General features: G+C 35.7%; 1 protein-coding gene across 2 annotated transcripts in view; it reads left to right on the forward strand.

The window, feature by feature from the left end:
* ALMS1 (ALMS1 centrosome and basal body associated protein) overlaps positions 1-23,717 on the forward strand; it is a 223,286-nt gene that overhangs the window by 24,142 nt on the left and 175,427 nt on the right. The window contains exons 3-8 of one of the 2 annotated variants that reach the window (XM_061168580.1): positions 1,621-1,816; positions 5,225-5,342; positions 6,475-6,950; positions 8,506-8,624; positions 8,731-8,880; positions 13,956-14,115. In XM_061168580.1, the coding sequence (XP_061024563.1) occupies positions 1,621-1,816; positions 5,225-5,342; positions 6,475-6,950; positions 8,506-8,624; positions 8,731-8,880; positions 13,956-14,115 (1,219 nt within the window). The remainder of the gene's footprint in view (positions 1-1,620; positions 1,817-5,224; positions 5,343-6,474; positions 6,951-8,505; positions 8,625-8,730; positions 8,881-13,955; positions 14,116-23,717) is intronic. The other variant, XM_061168579.1, reaches the window with a different exon arrangement.

The following is a 23,717-nucleotide window of genomic DNA, read 5'->3' on the forward strand; positions in this document are numbered from 1 at the left end:
ATTGCCATCAATATAATGTCTCATCTTTTTATTTAAACAAATAAATGTAAATCAAATGAATTCATTATTTAACAAAAAATTTTATATAAATAATGAAAAACTGCAAGTAGAGGAAACATGGCAAAGAGAAAAACAGAAATAATTAAGTTAGAAAATAGAATTGTTAAATTCAAGGCAAAATATGTACATTCCTAGTAGATCCAGTCAAGAAAAAAAAAACCTTAATAAAATAGACTTAATACAAACCTATCAAAGCTTATAGAGTTGGATTAGAACTAGGAAGAAATCAAGAATGTTATAATAGTACCAGCTATCAAAAAGGTTTCTGGATCTAATGGATTCACTGGTGAAATCTTTTATATTTTTAAGGAAAATCAAATTTCCTTGTATTAAAAAAATATAGAACAAGGTTAGAAAACAAAAGAAGCATTCTACAATACTGATTAATCTTATGAGTGAAAATGTTAGACTGTGCTAGCAAATATGATTAAGGTCTAATCTACCACTACCAAGTAAGAAATGTGAAGTTGTTGCAATATGAAGAAATTTATTGCTGTATTTTATCAGATGTAATTGGGGAAAAAAAGATGCTATAATGTAGTTTGATCAAATTTAGTACTCATTCCTAATCAAATTAATTTAAAATGAAAATAAAAGAATACTTTAATAGCATGATAGGATGAATATTCTTAACTATTAAGTAATACCAAATTTAAAAAGAAAATGTGTTTAAAAACTGCTTACCATTAGTATTTAATTCAACTTTATTTCAACATTGCTACCTAGTGTGGTCTGTGGATTGGTGCCAGGACATGAATTGCTTGTTACTGTCAAGAGATAAGTACAAGAATTAAGAAGAAGTGTTTAGAAACTTTTATAGCAATTTGATGTTCTTAGAACTAGAAATCAGATACTTAGACTTGTGTTTTGTATTTTGGGCTTATATATCTTTTCAATTTCATTTTCCTAGTTATTTTTACTAGTTTTTAAAATTTATTATTTTTCTTTACTTGTTACCTGTTAATTTTTATTAGTATTTTAATAAAATGTCAGTCTGTAATGAATTGGAAGTAGGAAAAACTGATCCTTCCTATAGATACTCTGAGAAACATTTTTCTGAATCATGCCACTAATATAAGAGTAAATATTTGAAAGAGACAAATGAACCACTCACTACGCATGAACCATATGATGTTTTGCACCGAGAAGTCCGCTAGAAGCTAGTATAGCAAGTAAGAATTCAGTAAAGTGGTCACATGTAGAGAATATCGTAGTTTTAGGTTTGGAAGTTTTTTTTCAGTTTTATTATTATCAAATTGTAAGATTTCATCATGAAGAACCAAATTTATTGTTTTAATGATGAGAAGTAACTATTAAAGAATAGCAGAAATGCCAGTGATTCAACACGTTAAAAGATGGGTAATAATGGGAAAAGATAAAAATGTTATTAATATTGTGAAAAACACAGAAAGAACAGCTTTACTTTTTACAAATTCTGATGGGAATGTTGTGAAATAAGAAGCTGTATGCTACGTGAATGGACGTTTTAATCTAAATGTTAACATGTATGGTAACTCAGTTAATGATTTAGCATATTTTCCTTCAAAATTATTGTTTTAGAGAACAGAATCTTGGCATTATCTTCCTCAAGAAATGGACTCTTCCCACACCTTGGATACAACCCAGACCAGGTTTAATGTGAGAGAGAAAGGGACTGAAGTGACAGACTTCCCCTCTCTGGAGGAAGGTATATTGATCCAATCAGAAAACCAAGTAAAGGAGTCGAACAGAGATCTCTTATGTTCTCCATTGCTAGGTAATGCCTCTTTATTTTTAACTAGTAGTAATACCTCACATTTGTAAAATACTTATGGGAGACTGCAAGTCTTGCATCTAAATCCTTTCTTGAGTTGAGGAGCTCTGTAGAACTGTACTCAAAGGTATTAGCTTATTTCTGGTTTTCCACACTGGCCAGCTGGTCTAGTTATATTTAAATGTGCAGTTGCTCCTCATTTTATCTCCCCCTGTTGCTCTCAGAAGGCAAAAAGGTGGTAACTTCCTCTAGTGGGTATGCCTCCTTAGTCCTGAATTTGTGGAGTTTTTCTTGGGGTAAACCATATATTATCCTTTGACTACTTCTCTCAGCAGTGGAGGCTCCATGATGTATAAAAAACAAACAAAAAACAAATGTTCATGCTTAAGCTCATTAGATTCTTAAAATTAGTTAAGACATATATTATTATCCTAAGTTTTCAGACCCAAACATTGAGATAAAGAGGTTAAATGACTTGTCTGAGGTAGAGCTTCCTGCTTTCCTCTGTTTAATATGGAACTGATTTATTAGCTCTTTACAAAAGATGAACTTTAAGTACTTTTCAAATCATCAAGGTAGGAGGTAGAATTGTATTATCACTACTTTGGATTGTTGCACATATATAAGAATGCTTAGCCAATATGGTAATTTCAATTTTTTCATGCCTAAATCATAATTCAGACAAATATTCTTTGGTTTTTCCTTCCGTTTTCTTCAGATTTTTATTTTCAAAAATTGAAGAAAATGCAACAACCACATATTTTACAATTAACTTTTGTCAAGGGAGTGGGATTCAACCATGGAGCTGTCTTATCAGAGTTTTGTAGAGGAGCAAGAATTAGGAGTTAATTCAACAAGTTCCTTTCAAATACAAGCAAATACTCTCCAAGTAAAAATACTAGGGCCAATATATTCAGTGATGTAGATCATCAAAGTCAATTTTAGTTTTATATTTTAAGAAAGATGTTAACATTAGAGTTCCCTTGTGGGAGGAGATTACTATGATAGTAGATGAAAGGGAAGACTTTGCTATGATCAGGTATTTGAAGGGCTGTCATGCTAAAGAGAAAGCAACGTATTTTTCATTTATTCATTTACTTAACAAATATTTAAGTGCCTATTGTGTGTTGGACGCTAGGGATATATAGATGAAAGCTGCTTCCTCTTTTGGGAAGACAATACAGTAAAAGGAAAATAATAGTAACATGGGATGAGTTGGATAGTGGTCTAGAGCAGGAGTCTGCAAACTACTAGCCATAGGCTAAGGCCTGATTTTGTGAGCTAGAAAAGGTTTTAGCATTTTTAAAGGATTGTAAAAACAAAAGAAGTATATGGGATAGAGTACCATGTGTGATCAACAAAGCCTAAAATATTTACTAGCTGACCTTTTTATAGAAAACGTTTGCTAATTCCTAGTCTAGAGGTTAAAATGAGACTACGTAGCTTATAGGGAGGCTGTTTTCAACTTGATACAAGAGAGAACTTTCTAATAGAGCCATTTAATAATGGAAAGGCTATATAACAAAAAAAAAGTGAGCATTATGTCATAGCAAAATGTCAAGCAAAGTTCTCTAATAGAATAGTTTCAGCATTGGGTTGGAGATTGTGCTACATGGCTTCTAAAGTATTTTCTAATGTAAAGTTTTATAACTCCAGCTTCTCATTTACCATAGATAAAGTAGAACATTTTAATCATTAGATCAGATCCCAGAATCTGTTGGCCAGAGGAAATTTCATCATTGCTTTTTTGTTATGCTTGAATCCAGTCATTGTAGGGTGTATCTCACCAGTGGCAAATGTCATGATGATGACTGGTGCCAGAACAGTTAGGTATCTCAAAAAAGAGTGATCCAGGCCATCAGCAGTTGCCCAAATGTGAGGAAATGTGGGGTCTTTGTTAAAAAATCTTCATGATTCTTAGAGGGGTAAAGATTTCTGTTTTGAAGGTTTAAGACTGAGTCTGTAGCCAAAGAGGAACCATACCGATTAGTCCTTGGTGGTAAAGGTTATCGTTATCTTTCAGTTTCTCATTTTTAATTAATCCATTCAGTAAATAAATAATTGTATTTTGAGTGCCTACTAAGTGTAGCTGGTACTTTGCTAGGCATTGAGGGTACAGCTGTGAATAATGCAGACACGGAGTTGATAATCTAGGTGGGAAGCAGACAGACCAAAGATTAAAACAAGAGTGTGACAGTTATGATAGGGAAGGTATGCAGTATTTATTATAGGCATTCTGAAATCAAGAAAGTATACTGTAGCAACAGTATTACCTTCATATTGAAAGAACAATTCAGTTTTAGCAAAACATCACCAATCTAGTTAAATTAATATGAAATAGAATGCTGTTGGTTTTATAGTTTTGTTTCTATTAAAATTTAATTTTTTGTTTTATAGTTGTAGAAATACTATAAGGAATAAGGAGTTTATACCTAGTTGTACATATTTAAGGACATTATAATAAACCTTACTTAAGGTGGCATTCAGGAATTCAGAAGAATTTTTTTTCCTTTAAATTAGCAGTTCTCAAACTTTTTGTTCACAGGATTTCCTTGACACACTTTAAAATTACTGAGAGCTTTTGTTGATGTGGATTATTGATATTTTCCCATATTAGAAATTATTAAAACTGAGAAATTTAAAAAATATTTATCAACTCATTAAAAAGTAACAACTCCATTGCATGTTAACATAAATTATCTAGTTTTTTAGAAAAATAACTATTTTCCAAACCAAAAATGTTTAGAAGACTAGCGTTGTTTTACTTAAAAAAGAAAAAACTGTAATGTCTGACTTAATAGAAGACAGGTTGGTTCTGATAATCTGCTTCTGCATTCAGGATGTTGCTTTATCATAGGTAATGTAGCTTCTGGAAAATTCCAGTGTATCCTTATGAGAGAATGAGAGTGAATAAGGCAAATGATATGTTAATATTACTTTGAATATAATTTTGACCCCAGGCATCTTCTGAGAGTGTCTTAGGGATGCCTGGGAGCCTGTGGACCACACTTTGATGTAAGATAGGAAGAAACACTCATAATGGTTAGGAGCACTTGCTAAAAAGTAGAGTGTTTAGGTTCAGATTGCACTCTGGCACTTAAGCTATTTGAATGTGGACAAATTACTTAGTATTCTTTAAGATTTATGATCATGTTTCCTCATCTATAAGATGGGTATAAAAATACCTATACTTCAAGGTTGTTATGAGGATTAAATAAAATATTGTATGTTAAGTGCCTGGATCTTGTCAGGCTATTAATAAATGGTATTTGCTGCTGCTGCTGTTATATTATCATACTAATGCTTGTAGAAACTTCCAGATGGCAGCATATTTAGGTTCTTTAAAATATTATATAAGCTAAACAATTAATTTTCAGCATTCCCAACATCTTTATATTTGAAACTTTGCAGTCATACAAGACAATTTCGCTTCTCCTGATTTGCCTTTGCTGACATGTTTGACAAAAGATCAAGAGTTTGGGCCTGATTCCTTGTTTCACCAAAGTGAACTAGATTTTGCACCTCTGAGGTAGGATGATTTATTTTTCTGTTTGCATGTAACCTTTCTACTCTTTCTTTTCTTCTAAGTTGTTACTAATATTAATGACTTCAGGTGAGACTTTGGATTGGGAGCTAGATATTCTCAGTACACACTCTGAAGATAACAAGGCCCTAAATTAAGGCATGATACATGTTAATTTGGCATAGTAATATGTGTAAAAATGAGCCAGGGGACTTCAGTTTCTTTAAAAATAATTTCTAATGTATTCTAGTATATTAGGCATATTTTAATTTAGAAGGCACACTAATTTTCTTCCTTATAAATCTCCCCTTTTGCTGCCCATCAGCCCACACCCATTCTGTAAAAAGCATTCATTTCATGGTCACTAGCTTGTTTGGCACTGTCATTTTTGTCAGCCAATATTGAATGAACCTAGCTATCTCTCCTTCGTAGGAGGTGCGAATGTGAGCTAACACGATTTTTCTAATAGACACATTGAAATTAACAGTTACTCCAAATTAATGCCCTTTAGTCATAATGAGAGATAAGTCGAATTCTCCAAAGCATATTTGGAATTATCCAAGAATATGTTTTCTTCTTTTAGAAATAAAAAAGATGCCTTAAATTAAAAGTATAAATGTTAACAGAGTAAAAACCTCTGCCCTGTGCTATGTATTACTTTAAAATTACTTTTATGAAAAGTGTTCTATACACAGTAGTCAACCAATGATTAGGTTACTCTTTTGTTTGGGGAGTAGCTCACTTAATTGGTTTTCAAGAGCATAATAAATGAGTAGTAGAAGAATTAATGCAGGTTAAATGAATATTAAATTATGGTAGGTGATAAATTACACATTTTAAATAGTAAAGTTTGAAATTTTCATTTGAAGAATCACTTTTGGGGCAATATTGTTTTGAGGGAAGCCTGAGAAAATATCAGGGTCATAGGATGGTAGTTTACCTTCTGTTTTTAAAAAATTTGCTTTGTTCAATCATTAGCCACCCTAAAGGAATTTGAAATTAGGACTTTGTTTTTCAATATACTTTCAAATAACCTCGATTTCAGTGACATATCAGTTTTGTATTTTTTCATGTTAGTATTTTAAAAAATAAATGTTTTTAATGTGTTATTTATTGATTTTTAACTGTATATTTTCAGGGGAATTCCTGGTAAGTCTGAAGACACTGAATGGTTTTCTCGACCGTCGGAAGTTAGTGAAGCTTTATTCCAGGCAGCCTCAGAGGTAGCTTCAAACTTAGTTAACAGTTGCTTTAGTGTATCTCAGCACCCACTTACAGGTAGTACAGCTATTGAGTCTCAGCGCTCTTTATTAACTCTTGAACAAGGGACTAAAGAAGAGACTGTTTCACCTGATACACTTGAGGATCTGAAAACCCCCAAAGACTCTGATAGTTATGATGCTCTTTATTCATATATGTCATGGAAGACACAAGAAGTTATACAGGAGCCAGAAACCAATTTAGCTGATAAAGATCAAGTTTCCTTTTCAACTGCATCTGATACAAGTGATGAATACATAACTCCTAAAGGAAGTGACAGTTTTGATGCTTCTTGTTCATATGTGCAATATGGGAAACAGGAAGCTTTACAACAGTTAGAAAAATATTTAACCAGTAAGGACCGTGATTCTTATTCAGATTCATCTGACACAATTGATAAAAATAAAATTCCTAAGGAAAGTGACAGTTTTAGTGCCCCTTTTTCAGATATGCCATGGAGCAAACAGGGAGCTTCACACCATCCAGAAATATGTCTAATCAGTAAGGACTGTGTTTCTTTTCCACATGAAGTTGCTCCTCGTTTTTATAGTAAAATGCCACATTGTTTTTTGCATTGTTTGTTGGAAAGAGGAGGAAGAGCGGTTCCCTTGGCAGCTGATAGTCATTATTTTGAGAGTGTTTATTTAAGGGCTCCTGCTGAGAATGAGATGAAACAAAAGATGGATTCTTTGGAGGGTTATAAAAGAAATGAAGAAGATCTGGGGAAAGAATTATCTCAATGTTTTGAACTAAAGGAGAATAGAAATACTTTAGCATTTTCAGAGGTGCATCCCAGATCTTCAGAAATACAATATATTGAGAATGTTGTAGTTACTGATAATTCTGTAGAAGTGTCAGAAGCACATATACTCTCTAGGGGGCATGATACCTCTAAGATGGAGGTTTCTGGTGGTCCTCTTCACACTGTTAAATCCAACTCAGATGAGACATCAGAACAGCTGTGTTTTCAAGAAGAAAGAAACCAAAAGCCACCTTCTGCTTTTGGTGGGAAAAATGTTGATGCTACTGAAAGTGTAGCCTTTCAGGCAGTTATTGCCTCTATTGAACCTTCTGAGAAAGAGAGTACAGTAAATGAAATCCAAACTGACATCAATAAATCTTAAACAAATGACAGCCAAGAAAATGAACCAAAAAATCCAGATCTTTCCTTATTAAATTATTATGAAAACTTTTTCTTTGATGAACTTAATCATCCACGCTATCAATCTACTCCTGGGGTGTTTGAATCAGCAGCTTCAAAACCATTGTTGTATAAAAAAGATGATGGTGATAGCTCCCTGTACTGGCATCCTAATTTAAAATCACTCCCCAGTGCTCCTCAGGAAATATTCATTAAGCCACTTTCTCTTAGTCCAGAGCTTAAGTCGTCATCTTCTTTAAGTGAAAAATCTCTCAGACAGGTTGTTTGGTCTTGGCAAAACACAGTCAGCTTTATTTCAGTATGATACAGACAATGAACCGTTTCTTCCCATTGGGAAGATAAAGTCTGTTTCTGCTCCTGACCTTGCAGAGAAGTTAGGATCTTCAAACATTATTTATCCAATGAAAATATGGACTTCAGATTCTTTGGTTTTACAAGATTTAAAGCAGCACACCTTTGAAGAAGTTGCAGATTCCTCAAACTGTATTTTGGGTAAGAATGGGAACTCTAGTAACGTCATTGAAGGTCCATCTGCAGCTGTAGGAAGCAGCTTTTCAGCAAACTTGGTGGCATGTGATGCAAAGTCACAAGGTGCTTTGCCAGTGATCAGTGATGCATCATTAATTGCAGTTGGCCAAGAGACATTGCTGAAAGCTGATACAGACCAAGGTGAAATTCCTCGGCCTGTGGGAGCCAAGTCCAGTTTTACTGTCTATACAATTATGCAAAATGACTCCTATTTTGTAGAGGGCCTGCAGGGGAAGGCTGAATCTGACATCTATACTCTGGATGATGATACTGAATGCTGTAGCCTAGATGAAAATGCTGTTGTATGCAGGAAAAGAGTTGTTGAACTACAAAGAGAGGTGAGACAATAAAATGATTGTTGGGGAGAGACATGGTCTTTTCCAGTATTGTTTCAGGAAACGGTATTGTTATTTGTTTTTACTTTTACTCTTTACTGTTTCCCAGATACGTGACCAAGGTGACCTGACTGGTGAGTGCATTAAGCTAGCAGGTTTAGAAAATTTGCTTGATGATCTAGAGATTTGTGACAGCTCCCTGCACTGGCAATCTACTGTACAGCTGCCATCTAAGGAAGAGAGCAGTTTTGAAGAGCCTGTAAGTTTTTCTGTTTGACATTTCTTATGCGGTAGGGAAAGAAATATTTTAGTTGAAAAATGAGGATGAAAGTAAAGGGCCGTTTATATCCTCTAATACCAAATTGTGATGTCTAATCTGGTTTTCATCTGATATCCAGGAATATGCTGCATTAATTTGTTAGAGGTTGGCATAAAAGAAATATTTGTGCTTCGTAGACCATGAGACTTAGTGACTTCTGTGGTGTTTTGGAAAAGGCCATCCTTTGGAGCTTGCAGGCCTTTCATCTTGAGGCATCTTAACTCTTCCAAATTGTGCCAGCAAGAACCTTTGGGATGGTGTTAAGATTAGACTCATTCATGGAGATATTCAGTTGTGCTTTTTTCCCCCTCTGGCCTTCAATGTACAGGCCTTGGTATATAGGCCCTGACATATTCAAGTATTTGTTTAGAAACCCCTGAAAGATTTTAACTTCAGAGGTATCTTGAAGTCAAAATTTTCTTTTACATACAAGGCTTCATTTACCTGGATCCTTGGATCTTTTGGCTTTAATGTTTCTCTGGTCCCATTGCCCATCTGGTTTTGTCTGATACTGTCAGCTCCAATCTGGGTCCCACTTCCTGGTAATATATTCTTACATTCTGTTAGTCATTAAAGACAGTTACGTCATATATGTGGTATACTTAATGTTACTTTCCTTTTCCTGTTTTCCCATGTATAAGATTAGTATGTCATTGGAAAGCTGCTAGTTTGAGTTGCAATTATATTTTAAAATATTTATTTATTTATTTATTTATTTCGCTACGCCGGGTCTTAGTTGCGGCATGTGGTATCTAATTCCCTGACCAGGGATCGAACCCTGGCCCCCTGTGTTGAGAGCGCAGAGTTTCAACCACTGGACCACCAGGGAAGTCCCTGCAATTATATTTTGACCTTTAGGTTCAGGTAGTTGAAAAGAGAAACTGAACAAAGATTTTGTGATGAACTTTTCCTTTTATTTACAATTTATTGAATTTATTTAAAAATTTTAATGTAGAGAACTGTTAGGTTAGTTTTATTTTCTTCAACATTCTAGACATTGTTTAATTCTAATTTTCAATTTAATAACGATGGGGATGAAAATGATAGCTAACACGCTGTGCTCAAATAATACGCTAAGAGATTTACTTACATGCCTCAATTTATTTAGGCCTTTGGTCAATCCTATCAGGGAGGATTGTTGGGGATTATTATCATCCCCATTTTACAATTAGAGGGTTAAGGAACTTGCAAGTAGGGGAACTAGTATTTGAAACTAACCTTGTCAATATACTTAACCACTATACCATAAACTGTTCTTCAGTGAAACCAAAGCCAAGATTTTGCATCATTTTGGCAAGAGTGAAGGTCAAAGTTAGTTTTAATAAGAATGAGAAACAAAATATCAATTTTAAACTTAGTTTCTTTTTTCCTTTTTCTTCCAGTTTTATTGAGATATAATTGACATACAACACAGTATAAGTTTAAGGGATACAGCGTAATGACTTGACTCACATCCATCATGAAATGATGACCACAATAAAGTTAGTGAACATCCATTGTCTCATATGGATACAAAATTAAAGAAATAGAAAAAAAATTTTTTCCTGGTGATGAAAACTCTTAGGATTTACTTTTAACAATTTTCATATATAACATACAGCAGTGTTAATTATATTTAAACTGAGAGTTTCTGATTTTTTTGATAGTGCTACTTTGGTAATTTATGTCAACTTTTCATGTAGATAAAATACATTTAAAGACATGAAGATGTATTTTCAGTTAACAGTGATGTGCTGAGATTAACTCTTACACAATTTCAATTTTTTTTTGGGGGGGGGGTTTATTTATTTATTTATTTATTTATGGCTGTGTTGGGTCTTCGTTTCTGTGCGAGGGCTTGCTCTAGTTGCGGCAAGTGGGGGCCACTCTTCATCGTGGTGCGCGGGCCTCTCATTATCGCGGCCTCTCTTGTTGCGGAGCACAGGCTCCAGTCGCACAGGCTCAGTAGTTGTGGCTCATGGGCCTAGTTGCTCCGCGGCATGTGGGATCCTCCCAGACCAGGGCTCAAACCCGTGTCCCCTGCATTGGCAGGCAGATTCTCAACCACTGTGCCACCAGGGAAGCCCCAATTTCAAATTTTATTTGCCCTTAACTGTAGGCTTTTAGTCCAGGGAGGATGCTGTTCTCTATATTGTCTTTCACTCTTAGCTCTCTTCTGTGGTCTGGGAGTTACGTAATGCTAATATGAGGGAAACAATGAGCCAGACATGGTGATAATTTTCCTGCATGGCCCAGCTTGCTCTCAGGGGGTTTGCCTACTCTTTGGTTTCTTCCTTATTCTCATCTGTGTCTCAAAAGAGGCATTCATACTTGTTTGCCTCACTTTGATACGTATCCGTCATTCTCTAAATGATTATTTGAGTATCCACTTACGTATGATGTAGGTTGGGGCTATGAAGAGACTGTGGAGAATTGGAGTCAAAACCCTGTTCAGTTACTTTGTTAGCCTTGTGCCTTGGGCAAATGATTTTGGAGGATCACTCTCCTTCCTTGTCTACATAAAGAATAGGAACAATAATAATCAACCTCAAATGTTGTTATGTTAAATGGGGTGTAAGGTATGTAGCACTTACATGGTTAGTGCCTGGCTGTTAGTTCCCTTTACTGAAACTAGACCATTAGACTCTTACCAGGGCTTTCCTACTCTAATTCGTTATTCTGTTCCTTCTCTCTCCTTGTTCCTGGCAGCAGCATATTACATTCTTTTAGCCTCTATAATAAAATACTGTTTTAGTATCCCTTATTTTGGCCACGTAACTCTTAAATATTATTTAAGGTTGACTCCTTAGATTTCTTTCGTGTTTTTGTTGGTCCCCCCTCCATCCCAAAGAATTTGTTTCCTCTCAAGGTTTAAATGCTTTTCTCTGTGTGGATGGTTATCATCTCTATTTTAAGACCCTAGTATTATTTCTCCTAGGTAGACCCATAGTCTATCTTGCATGAAATTTTCCTGTGAATCGTCCCAACATCTCATTCACCTTGCTTAGATCAGAATGACTCATTTTTTCCCTAAAATCAGAGTGACTTACAGATTTTCTCAGTTCTTATAGAGATGTTAGCATTTCTTGGTTTCTTCATTGTCTTTGATTCTGTCTTCATTATTGATAAAAACTAGGAGATAAACCAATCTTGATTTTTTTTTTCTCTCCTGACTCCTTTAATTTTTAGTGATAAACATCTGTTGATCTCTTAAACAAATACGTCTCATCTTTTTCATTCTGCATTTTCTTTTTTATTAACTGCTCTAATAAACTATATATTTTGAAGCTTTGAAATGTTATCGAAGTCAAGATTGGAATAGAAATTTTTTTCCATACGTTGAGAAGCTTTAGGGGAAAACTTCTATTAAACACAGTGCATGCATGAGCACACACAAGTACTTATCTATCATATATGTGATATATACAGTTGACTGGGAACAATGTGGGAATTAGGGGCACTGACCCTCTGCGAAGTTGAAAATCCACAGTTGGCCCCCTGTATCCCCGATTCCACCATATTCATGGTTCTTCCACATCCACAGATTCAACCAATCTTGGATCATGTGTAGTACTGTAGTATTTACTATAGAAAAAAAAAAAATCCATGTATAAGTGAACCAGTGCAGTTCAAACCCATGCTGTTAATGAGCTGCATGTCTCCTTCGGCAGTAGGATAATTGAAAACTAAGAACTTTGTGCTATGTTTAGAGCAAGGTTCCTCTACATTATTGCTTTGGGATTGGATAATTCTTTGTTGTGGGGGGCTGTTCTGTGTATTTTAGGATGTTTATCAACATCCCTGGCCTCTACTTACTAGATGTCAGTAACATTACCCCCACTAAAGTTATGACAGCGAAAAATGTCTCCAGGTATTGCCACATGTTCCTTGGTGGGGAGAGGTGGGGGAGTGCAAAATCTTCCCCATTTGAGAACCATGGGTCTAGAGAAACTATATGGGCAGAAGAAGTAGAATTATTTATTTCCACATTCTGCCAGCTTCTTAAGAATGTTTGTTACTACACACTGAAAAACCCTTCATAAAAGAGGATAGAAAAATTCATGCTTATGTACAGTTTTAGACTCCCTCCTGAGAGGGCAGCACTGGAATAACTTTTTAGGAAAATAAAAGTGGTATGTTGTTTTTATATGAGAGTATACTGTGAATTTGGTGAAAAGTTGTGTAATGTTGATGTACCAACATCAGTACTAATAGTTTCTAATTTCTTTTTTCTTTTTTTTTAAAAGATTTTTTTTTTGATATGGACCATTTTTAAAGTCTGTTGAATTTGTTACAATATTGCTTCTGTTTTATGTTTTGTGTTTTTTTGGCTATGAGGCATGTGGGATCTTAGCTCCCCAACCAGGGATCGAACCCACACCCCCTGCATTGGAAGGCAAAGTCTTAACCACTGGACTGTCAGGGAAGTCCCCTCTGATTTCTTTTTTAACAAGGACTTGCTGGAATGTCATGAAATTTCAGGAACTTCTTCTTCAGCATTTAACCTTTACTTCATCAGTTTATATTTCCCACTACTTTTGTTTCAAAAAATTTGAGGACTTATGTTTTTTGGTAACTGATCACAGATGCAGTTCTTTGATGCGTTTATTTTTCTTCTAAACATTTGTGGATTTCTTGAAAATATTTCTGTTCTCTCTTCCCTCCTTTCCTCTTTCCTTTCCCTAACATACCTCTCCTTCTTAAAGAAAAATGTCCTTGAGCTTGTCAAGAATATTACCATAGTTCAGATCATACTATTGTTAAGTAGCAAACTTCTGAGTAATAGAATACTTCTAGGTCTCCTATCTGTAATATTCTATACAGGTAGACTTCCAAACCCTCAAATAATTTGTAGAGCCTTCCTGGAATTAACCAAACAAGATATGACCTATATATGAATTCAGGAGGGTTGAGAATATGATCTTGAGGAACTGGTATAACTGCTTAGCATTCATTTTCATAAAAATGAGGTTATTTTTTAGTAGATGAAGTCTAAAATTAATCTTATTTTCTTCGTTTTTTATCTCTTTTCATAGGTATATCCTTCTAATATGGACATTAATCAGTCTTTTTCATCTGTATTGCCTCCATTTGTTCCTCATGAGCCAACTAGAGAGTTGGAGTATCACTCTTCAGATCTCAGAATGTTGAGGGTGTCTCCTGACACTGTGCCAGGGACTCTCAAACATTCAACAGGTACGTAGAGAAGGAGATTTTTTTTTTTAATTTATTTATTTATTTATGGCTGTGTTGGGTCTTCGTTTCTGTGCGAGGGCTTTCTCTAGTTGCGGCAAGTGGGGGCCACTCTTCATCGCGGTGCACGGGACTCTCACTATCGCGGCCTCTCTTGTTACGGAGCACAGGATCCAGACGCGCAGGCTCAGTAGTTGTGGCTCACGGGCCCAGTTGCTCCGCGGCATGTGGGATCTTCCCAGACCAGGGCTCGAACCCGAGTCCCCTGCATTAGCAGGCGGAGTCTCAACCACTGCACCACCAGGGAAGCCCGAGAAGGAGATATTAAGTGTCCTTATGACTAGCTTGTTAAAAATATCTTGCTGTGCCTAATTTTTTACTTTTGAACTCCTGCAATAATGTTAACTTTGGATTAGGTGTATTTATAAATCCTCAGATCTTTTATTAGATGAAGCATTTGATTTTCATTGCATTCTTCATGACAGTGTTTAGAACTGAATTACATGGAGGAGTCTGATACTAGAGTCAGTTTGTTTCTATATTCCTTTCTGTGACTTGAAGGGAAAAGGGAATTAAATGAGCATAAGAACAGATACAAGTTTACAGAGAGGAAACTGAGAGATTACTTTTGAGGTAGAAAGCAAGATTGTCTGCTGAGGGAGGTCGAAAGTTGTGGAGGTGGGTTAAGGGATTTGAGGAGAGTGGCTTGGTGAAGGCTTAGAATTTATGTTGAAGTGAATAGGGGATGGAGCTGACCAAGGATAAGCAGATGGATTGGCAGGTAGTTCTGAGAAGTCAGCTGAGGTTGGAGATGCCTATCCTGGACATCTTCATGTAAGTGAAATCATACAATATGAGATCTTTTGTGGCTGGCTTCTTTTACTGACTACGTTTTCAAGATTTATCCATGTTATAGTATATATCGGTACTCATTCCTTTTTATTGCCAAATAATAGTCCATAGTATGGATATGTCACATATTGTTTACCTGTTCATCAGTTGATGGACACTTGGATTGTTTTCCACTTTTTCACTCTTATGAATAATGCTGTTATGAACATTGATGTACAGGTTTGTGTATTTGTTATTTTTATTTCTCTTTGGTATATATCTAGGAGTGGGAATTTCTTGTTCATGGTAACAGTGTTTAACATTTTGAATAACTGCTAAACTGTTTTCCAAAGAATATGCACCATATTACATTCCCACCAGCATTATGAGGGTTCCAGTTTCTCCACACCCTCAACAACACTTGATTTTCTGTCTTTTTGATTATAGCCATTCTGGTGGCTGTGAAGTGGTATCTTGTGGTTTTGGTTTACGTTTCCCTAAATGTTACGTTATTGATTTGAGATTTTTCTTTTTAATGTAGGTATTTACATTGATAGATTTCTAAACACTGCTTTAGCTGTGTGCCTTAAGTTTTGGTTTGTTGTGTTTTTGTTTTAATTCATCTAAACTATTTCCTAATATACTTTATAGGATTTTTGTGCTTTTAAATTTTACTGAGGGATGTTTTATGTCCTACCATAATGTTTATCCTGTAGAATGTATGGTTCGCGCTTGAGAAGAATGTGCATTCTGCTGTTGTTAGGTGGTGTGTTCTATACATGTCTCTTAGTTCTAGTGGGTTTATGGCATTCAAGTCTTCTGATCCTTGTTGATCTTTGCTAGTTTTCTCCATTTTTGAAAGTAGGGTATTGAAGTCTCCAATTATTATTGTTTGTCTGTTTTTCCCTTTTCTGTCAGAATTTTTTCATATATTTTGAGACTTTGATATTAAGTGCATTTATGTTTATAATTGGTATATATTCCTGATGAATTGACCTTTTTGCTGTTGTCTCTCTTTAATTCTAGCAACATATTTTTTTGTTTTAAAGTCTATTTTGTATTATGTCTGTGTGGACTTTCCAGTTCTTATGGTTGCTGCTTGAATGTCGTATCTTTTTTCATCCCTTTACTTTCAACCTATTTACATTTTTGAAGCTGAAGTGTATCTCTTGTAAATAGCTTATAGTTGTATCTTTTTTATTTCTTAATTCCAGACTGACAGCCTTTGCCTTTGATGTGATTGTTTAATCCATTCACATTTAATGTAATTATTGATAACATTGGATTTACACTTGCTGGTTTACTTTTTCTTTTCCATATGCCTCATGACTCTTTTGTTCTTTTGTTCATCCTTTACTGCTTTTTATTGCATTAAGTGAATATTTTCCAGTATTTTAATTTCTTTAATAATTTTGTAGCTAATTTTTATTTTTTACTTTTTATTTTTTAATAGTTAATTAATTAATTAATTAATTTTTATTTATTTTATTTTTGGCTGCATTGGGTCTTCGTTGCTGCGTGTGGGCTTTCCCTAGTTGCAGCGAGCGGGGGCTACTCTTTGTTGTGGTGTGTGGGCTTCTCATTGCGGTGGCTTCTCTTGTTGCAGAGCACGGCTCTAGGTGCGTGGGCTTCAGTAGTTGTGGCATGTGGGCTTCAGTAGTTGTGGCTCGCAGGCTCATTAGTTGTGGCACACGGGCTTAGTTTCTCTGCGGCATGTGGTATCTTCCTGGACCAGGGCTCGAACTCATGTTCCCTGCATTGGCAGGCGGATTCTTAAGCACTGCGCCACCAGGGAAGTCCTAGCTATTTTTTAAAGTTATATTATTAGTGGTTGCTCTAGGGCTTATAAAATTTATCTTAACTTACCAGAATATACTCCCAGTTTATACTAACTAAATTCTAGTGTGATACAGAGATGTTTCTCCTATATAGATCTATTCCCTCTTCTTTGTATTTGCTATTATTATAATACATAATACACCTATATGTTACAAACCCAAGAGTAGATTGTTACATTGTCATAATTATTTATATAATTTTATGTATTTTAAAGAAGCTCAGAGAAGTAGAGAGAGCAAATATTTATATTTATAGAGCTTGTTACATTATTATTTGAATTTATTCTTATTTCTTATTCTCTTTCTTATTCTCTTTATTTGTTCCTGTGGATTTGTTATCAGCCAGTGTCATTTCCTTGCTGTACTCTAACTTTGCTCCCATGTACCTCCTTTTGATGTTATTGTTGAATATGTTACATTTCTGTATGTTATAGCCCCAATAATACAATTATATATGTGTTGTTTTATGTAAGCTTGCTTTTAAAATCTGTTAGAAGAAAGGAAAATATGCAAGTGTCCTGTCTTTTTGTAATTACCTAACATAATTATCTTTACTAGCACTATTTGTTTTGTTCTGTAAATTCGAATTACTGTTTGGTGTCACTTGCTTTCAGCCTGAAGAACTTCCTTTAGTATTTTTTGTAAGATGGGCCTGCCACCAACAAATTCTCTCAGTTTTTGTATATCTGGGAATGTTTTTATTTTATCTTTTTGAAAGATAGTTTTGCTGGGTTTTGAATTCTTGGTTGACAGTTTTTTTTCCCATCACTTTGAATATGTCTTTCCACTGTATTCTGCCTTTATTGTTTCTGATGAGAAATCAGCTATTCTTATTAGTGTTCCATTGTATGTGATTTGTTTTTTTCTTGCTGCTTTCAGGATATTCTCTTCGTCTTTCAGCATTTTGATTTTGATTATGATGTGTTGGTATGGATCTCTCTGTTTATCATTGAGTTCATTGGGATTCTCAGATGTGTAGGATAATGTTTTTCATCAAATTCGGGAAGTTTTCGGCCATTACTTTTTTCTGCTCTTTTCTGTCTCAGATATCCCCCATTATATATATGTTAGTGCACTTAATCTTGTCGAATAGCTCTCTGAGCCTTTGTTCATTTTTATTTATTCTTTTTTTTGCTGTCCTTCAGCTTGCATAGTCTCTGTTATCATCATATTCACTGATTGTTCTGTCTGTCCCTATTTACTGTTGAGCTTCCAGGAAATTTTTCATTTTAGTTGTACTTTCCAACCCCAGAACTTCCATTTGCTTCTTTTGTAAGTTCTATTAGCTTATTCTCTATTTGATGAGACATTGCCATTACCTTCTTTTAATTTTATTTTTTAATGTTTCCTTAACATCTTTATTGGAGTATAATTGCTTTACAATGCTGTGTTAGTTTCTGCTGTATAACAAAGTGAATCAGCTATATGTGTACATATATCCCCATATCTCCTCCCTCTTGCCTCTCCCTCCCACCCTCCCTATCCCACCTCTCTAGGTGGACACAAAGCACCGAGCTGATCTCCCTGTGCTATGCGACTGCTTCCCACTAGCTATCTGTTTTACATTTGGCAGTGTATATATGTCCATGCCACTCTCTCACTTTGTCCCAGCTTACCCTTCCCTGTCCCCGTGTCCTCAAGTCCATTCTCTATGTCTGCATCTTTATTCCTGTCCTGCCCCACGGTTCTTCAGAACCAATTTGGTTTTTTTTCTTTTTAAGATTCCATATATATTTGTTAGCATACAGTATTTGTTTTTCTCTTTCTGACTTACTTCACTCTGTATGAACAGTCTCTAGGTCCATCCACCTCACCATAAATAAATAACTCAGTTTCATTTCTCTTTGTGGCTCAGTAGTATTCCATTGTATATATGTGCTACATCTTCTTTATCCATTCATCTGTCGATGGACACTTAGGTTGCTTCCATGTCCTGGCTATTGTAAATAGGGCTGCAATGAACATTGTGGTACATGACTTTTTGAATTATGGCTTTCTCAGGGTATATGCCCAGTAGTGGGATTGCTGGGTCGTATGGTAGTTCTATTTTTAGTTTTTTAAGGAACCTCCATACTGTTCTCCATAGTGGCTGTATCAATTTACATTCCCACCAACAGTGCAAGAGGGTTCCCTTTTCTCCACACCCTCTCCAGCATTTATTGTTTGTAGATTTTTTGATGATGGCCATTCTGACTGGTGTGAGGTGATACCTCATTGTAATTTTTTGTTTGTTTGTTTGTTTGTTTTTGTTTTTTCACACACACACACTGTATTTTATTTTTACAAGAGATAAAGACTGACACCAAGCATTGTAAATGGATGACCACAACAAAAGCAACAATGATTACAGTTACCAAACACGAAACACACTCATACTATGTCATAATATTGACATTCAGTCCAGTAATCCTCCACTGTAACAGCTCCTTTACTTTGCAGTGAAAACTGATTTGTATATTCTTTGCCTCTGAGTCCTTGTGGGATTTTTTTTTAAATTCTAACAGAAAGTCACAAAAATTATAATCATCCTCATCAGTTCACTCAGTCCCATGTAATTAATTTTTTTTTATCTTGATCTTTTGTTAGCACTTTTATGAGTTCATCAGTTTTTCATTAGAGTTCTGAAAATGCTTATTCATTCAGTTCAGCAGTACAGTTACCAGAAACCTGTACTTGTCAGAGTCTTTTCTATGCATTCCTTGAAGATGAACCCCTTTTATAGAAACATATTTGCAAAAGCATCAGAGTACACCCAGAACTGTCTGTAAATGACAAAAGACTTAAAAATGACCACAGTTAAAGATTTGATGAAAGTTCATAATAGTGCAATTGACAAGGAAATTTAGTTATTTCTGAGATATACATTTTAAAGTAATAACTAGAATTATGACTTATAACATTATACCAGAACATATAAGATTTTTAGAAATTTCACGTAATGTCTGAAACATTTATATTAACATATTTCCATACAAATAACCCAATGAAAGTTTAGTATTAGTTGTTTTGTTTGTTTTTTTATACTGCAGGTTCTTATTAGTCATCAATTTTATACACATCTTTGTATACATGTCAATCCCAATCGCCCAATTCAGGACACCACCATCCCCACCCCACCGCAGTTTTCCCCCCTTGGTGTCCATATGTCTGTTCTCTACATCTGTGTCTCAACTTCTGCCCTGCAAACCGGCTCATCTGTACCATTTTTCTAGTTTCCACATACATGCGTTAATATACGATATTTGTTTTTCTCTTTTTGACTTACTTCACTCTGTATGACAGTCTCTAGATCCATCCACGTCTCAACAAATGACTCAATTTCGTTCCTTTTTATGGCTGAGTAATATTCCATTGTATATATGTACCACAACTTCTTTATCCATTTGTCTGTCGATGGGCATTTAGGTTGCTTCCATGTCCTGGCTATTGTAAATAGTGCTGCAATGAACGTTGGGATGCATGTGTCTTTTTGAATTATGGTTTTCTCTGGGTATACGCCCAGTAGTGGGATTGCTGGATCATATGGTAAATCTATTTTTAGTTTTTTAAGGAACCTCCATACTGTTCTCCATAGTGGCTGTATCAATTTACATTCCCACCAACAGTGCAAGAGGGTTCCCTTTCCTCCACACCCTCTCCAGCATTTGTTGTTTGTAGATTTTCTGATGATGCCCATTCTAACTGGTGTGAGGTGATACCTCATTGTAGTTTTGATTTGCATTTCTCTAATAATTAGTGATGTTGAGCATCTTTTCATGTGCTTCTTGGCCATCTGTATGTCTTCTTTGGAGAAATGTCTATTTAGGTCTTCTGCCCATTTTTGAATTGGGTTGTTTGTTTCTTTAATATTGAGCTGAATGAGCTGTTTATATATTTTGGAGATTAGTCCTTTGTCCGTTGATTCATTTGCAAATATTTTCTCCCATTCTGAGTGTTGTCTTTTCGTCTTGTTTATGGTTTCCTTTGCTGTGCAAAAGCTTTTAAGTTTCATTAGGTCCCATTTGTTTATTTTTGTTTTTACTTCCATTACTCTAGGAGGTGGATCAAAAAAGATCTTGCTGTGATTTATGTCAAAGAGTGTTCTTCCTATGTTTTCCTCTAAGAGTTTTATAGTGTCCGGTCTTACATTTAGGTCTTGAATCCATTTTGAGTTTATTTTTGTATATGGTGTTAGGGAGTGTTCTAATTTCATTCTTTTACATGTACCTGTCCAGTTTTCCCAGCACCACTTATTGAAGAGACTGTCTTTTCTCCATTGTATATTCTTGCCTCCTTTATCAAAGATAAGGTGACCATATGTGTGTGGGTTTATCTCTGGGCTTTCTATCCTGTTCCATTGATTTTTATTTCTGTTTTTGTGCCAGTACCATACTGTCTTGATTACTGTAGCTTTGTAGTATAGTCTGAAGTCTGGGAGCCTGATTCCTCCAGCTCTGTTTTTCTTTCTCAAGATTGCTTTGGCTATTCAGGGTCTTTTGTGTTTCCATACAAATTGTGCAATTTTTTGTTCTAGTTCTGTGAAAACTGCCATTGGTAGTTTGATTGGGATTTCATTGAAGCTTCTTTTAATTTTTAATGCATGATTTCCTTTTCTTCTTTGAACATATTTATAATGACTGCTTTGAAGTCTTTGCGGGCTAAATCCAAAATGTGGGTCTCCTTAAAGGCAGTTTCGATTGCTTGCTTGTTTTTTTCCTGTGAATGGGTCACTTTTCTTTTTCTTTGTGTGTGTCACAACTTTTTGTTATAAACTGGACATTTTAGATAATATATTGTTGCAGCTCTGGATACTGATTCCCTCTCTGGGCTGAGAATATTTGTTATTGTTTTGCTTGTCTGGTTATTCAGTGACTAGTTTGGAAGTGAAGTCTGTTTCCCCTGCAGTATGCACCTTCTGAATTTCCTCACTGGAAAGCAGAGTCTTTTTTTTTTTTTAATTGAATTTGCATTTAATTAAAAAAATATTTTATTTATTTATTTGGTTGCGCCCTGTCAGTTGCGGCAGACAGGCTCCTTAGTTGTGGCATGCATGTGGGATCTAGCTCCCTGACCAGGGATTGAACCCAGGCCCCCTGCATTGGGAGCATGGAGTCTTAACCACTGTGCCACCAGGGAAGTCCCAAAAGCAGAGTCTTTGGTATATGTACAGCCTCCCTGACTGTGGTCTCCATCCATTCCCTCCTCCTATGACTATGGCTTTAACTCAGTTCTCTTTTACTGTCTCTTTCATCTCCTTGTTAATCTTCTTGTTTGTCTTGCAATATTGGTATCAGCTGTTAGCCTCAGCTAAGCTGATTGCTGTATTGTTTTCAGCAATGCCTTGAGGCATAAATTGCTCCCTGGTCTGATTCAGTTACTGTAACACCCTTTCTTAGAGGTAGTCTTTTAGGTCAGTCTTTGAGGCTTTCTTTTAAACTTCTAGCTTGTCTACTGTATGCCTTTTTCGTATCATGTAGCTAGCAGCTTCCTCTTAATTGCTTACCACTGTGATCAGCATTGTTTTTGCTGGCGTTCTTAGGCTTGAACTTCTCCGTGTTCTATTCCAAATGAAGTCAGTCTGCTTATGGAGATGTGTGGAGCTCTCTGTTCTTATGGCTTGCCTCTCCTGGGAAAAAGCTTTGTGACATTGCTCTGGGAGTTGGAACAGTGACCCACTTATATTGGAGTAACACGTCCCTTCTTTATAGAATGGTGTTGGGTGTGGATGGTATTCTCTGGTCTTCTTGGATTGCCTCTTCTGGAGTGGAACCTCCGCCCTACGAGTAAGGTCGGGTGGGGCCGCAGCCCAGTATTGTCAGCCTGCCGTGCCTGGGGTAAATCTCTAAAAGTGGGGAACTAGGTAGAGGTAGAGCACTCTTTGTGCTCTTCTTTTGCAGCCTCTCTTCCAAGACATCTTCTCTGTTCAGCCTCTTTACCTTATGCATTATTTCTATTGATGCACCCAGTTGTACCATTTGGTTGTGTCTCATTCCTCCCAGTAAGACCCTGAGCTCCTGAGTGATAGTAGTTTGGTGAAAAGCCTGAAATTAGATTCAGCTGCCTTGACATCTGAAACAGTTGAAAAAATGGGAAATGAGAAAGATAAATTTGAAAGACTTCAACAACCCATGATTAAATTATGCTGTAAGAATAGTTAAGCTCTCTGGGGGAGCCTGAGTATAGAGAACAGCAAAATTCCAAGGATAAAACTTTATAGAATATAGTAGGAGAAAGGGGAGCCAATAGAGAATACAGAAAAGGAACAGATATTTTGTTTAATTTATTAATCAGATTTAGTTTTTACTCTTTCAGTTTTCATTCCCATTTCTTACTGCCTTTGTCACATCACACTGGATTTGGTTGCATACACGTGTAAGATTGCTATGTCTTCTTGGTGGATTTATCCTTTTATCATTATGTGGTAATGCTCTTTGTTTTGAGTAATTATTTTTATTCTGGAGATTACTTTATCTGCTATTATAGCCATTACTGCTTTTAAAAAATTGTACAGTATTTCTTTTTCTGTCTTTTTACTTCAACCTTATGTCATTGTGTTTGAAGGGATTTTCTTCAAACACAATGGGCGTATAGTTGTGTTTTTTTTAAACACTGTGTTAACGTCTGTATTTTAGTTGGTGTACTAGACTATTTGCATTAAAACCATTATTGATATACTGGGCTTAAAGTCCGCCATTGTATTTGTTTTCTCTTTGTTCCTCTGTTTCTCTTTTCTTGACTTACTGTGGGTTACAGGAACATTTTGATCTATCTATAGTATTTTTTTTTAAAATTAATTAATTAATTTATTTATGGCTGTGCTGGATCTTCGTTTCTGTGTGAGGGCCTTCTCCAGTTGCAGCAAGCGGGCGCCACTCTTCATCGCGGTGCGCAGGCCTCTCACCGTCGCAGCCTCTCTTGTTGTGGAGCACAGGCTCCAGACGCGCAGGCTCAGTAGTT

This window comes from Eubalaena glacialis, chromosome 14, assembly GCF_028564815.1.
Source record: "Eubalaena glacialis isolate mEubGla1 chromosome 14, mEubGla1.1.hap2.+ XY, whole genome shotgun sequence".
Lineage (NCBI taxonomy): Eukaryota > Metazoa > Chordata > Mammalia > Artiodactyla > Balaenidae > Eubalaena > Eubalaena glacialis.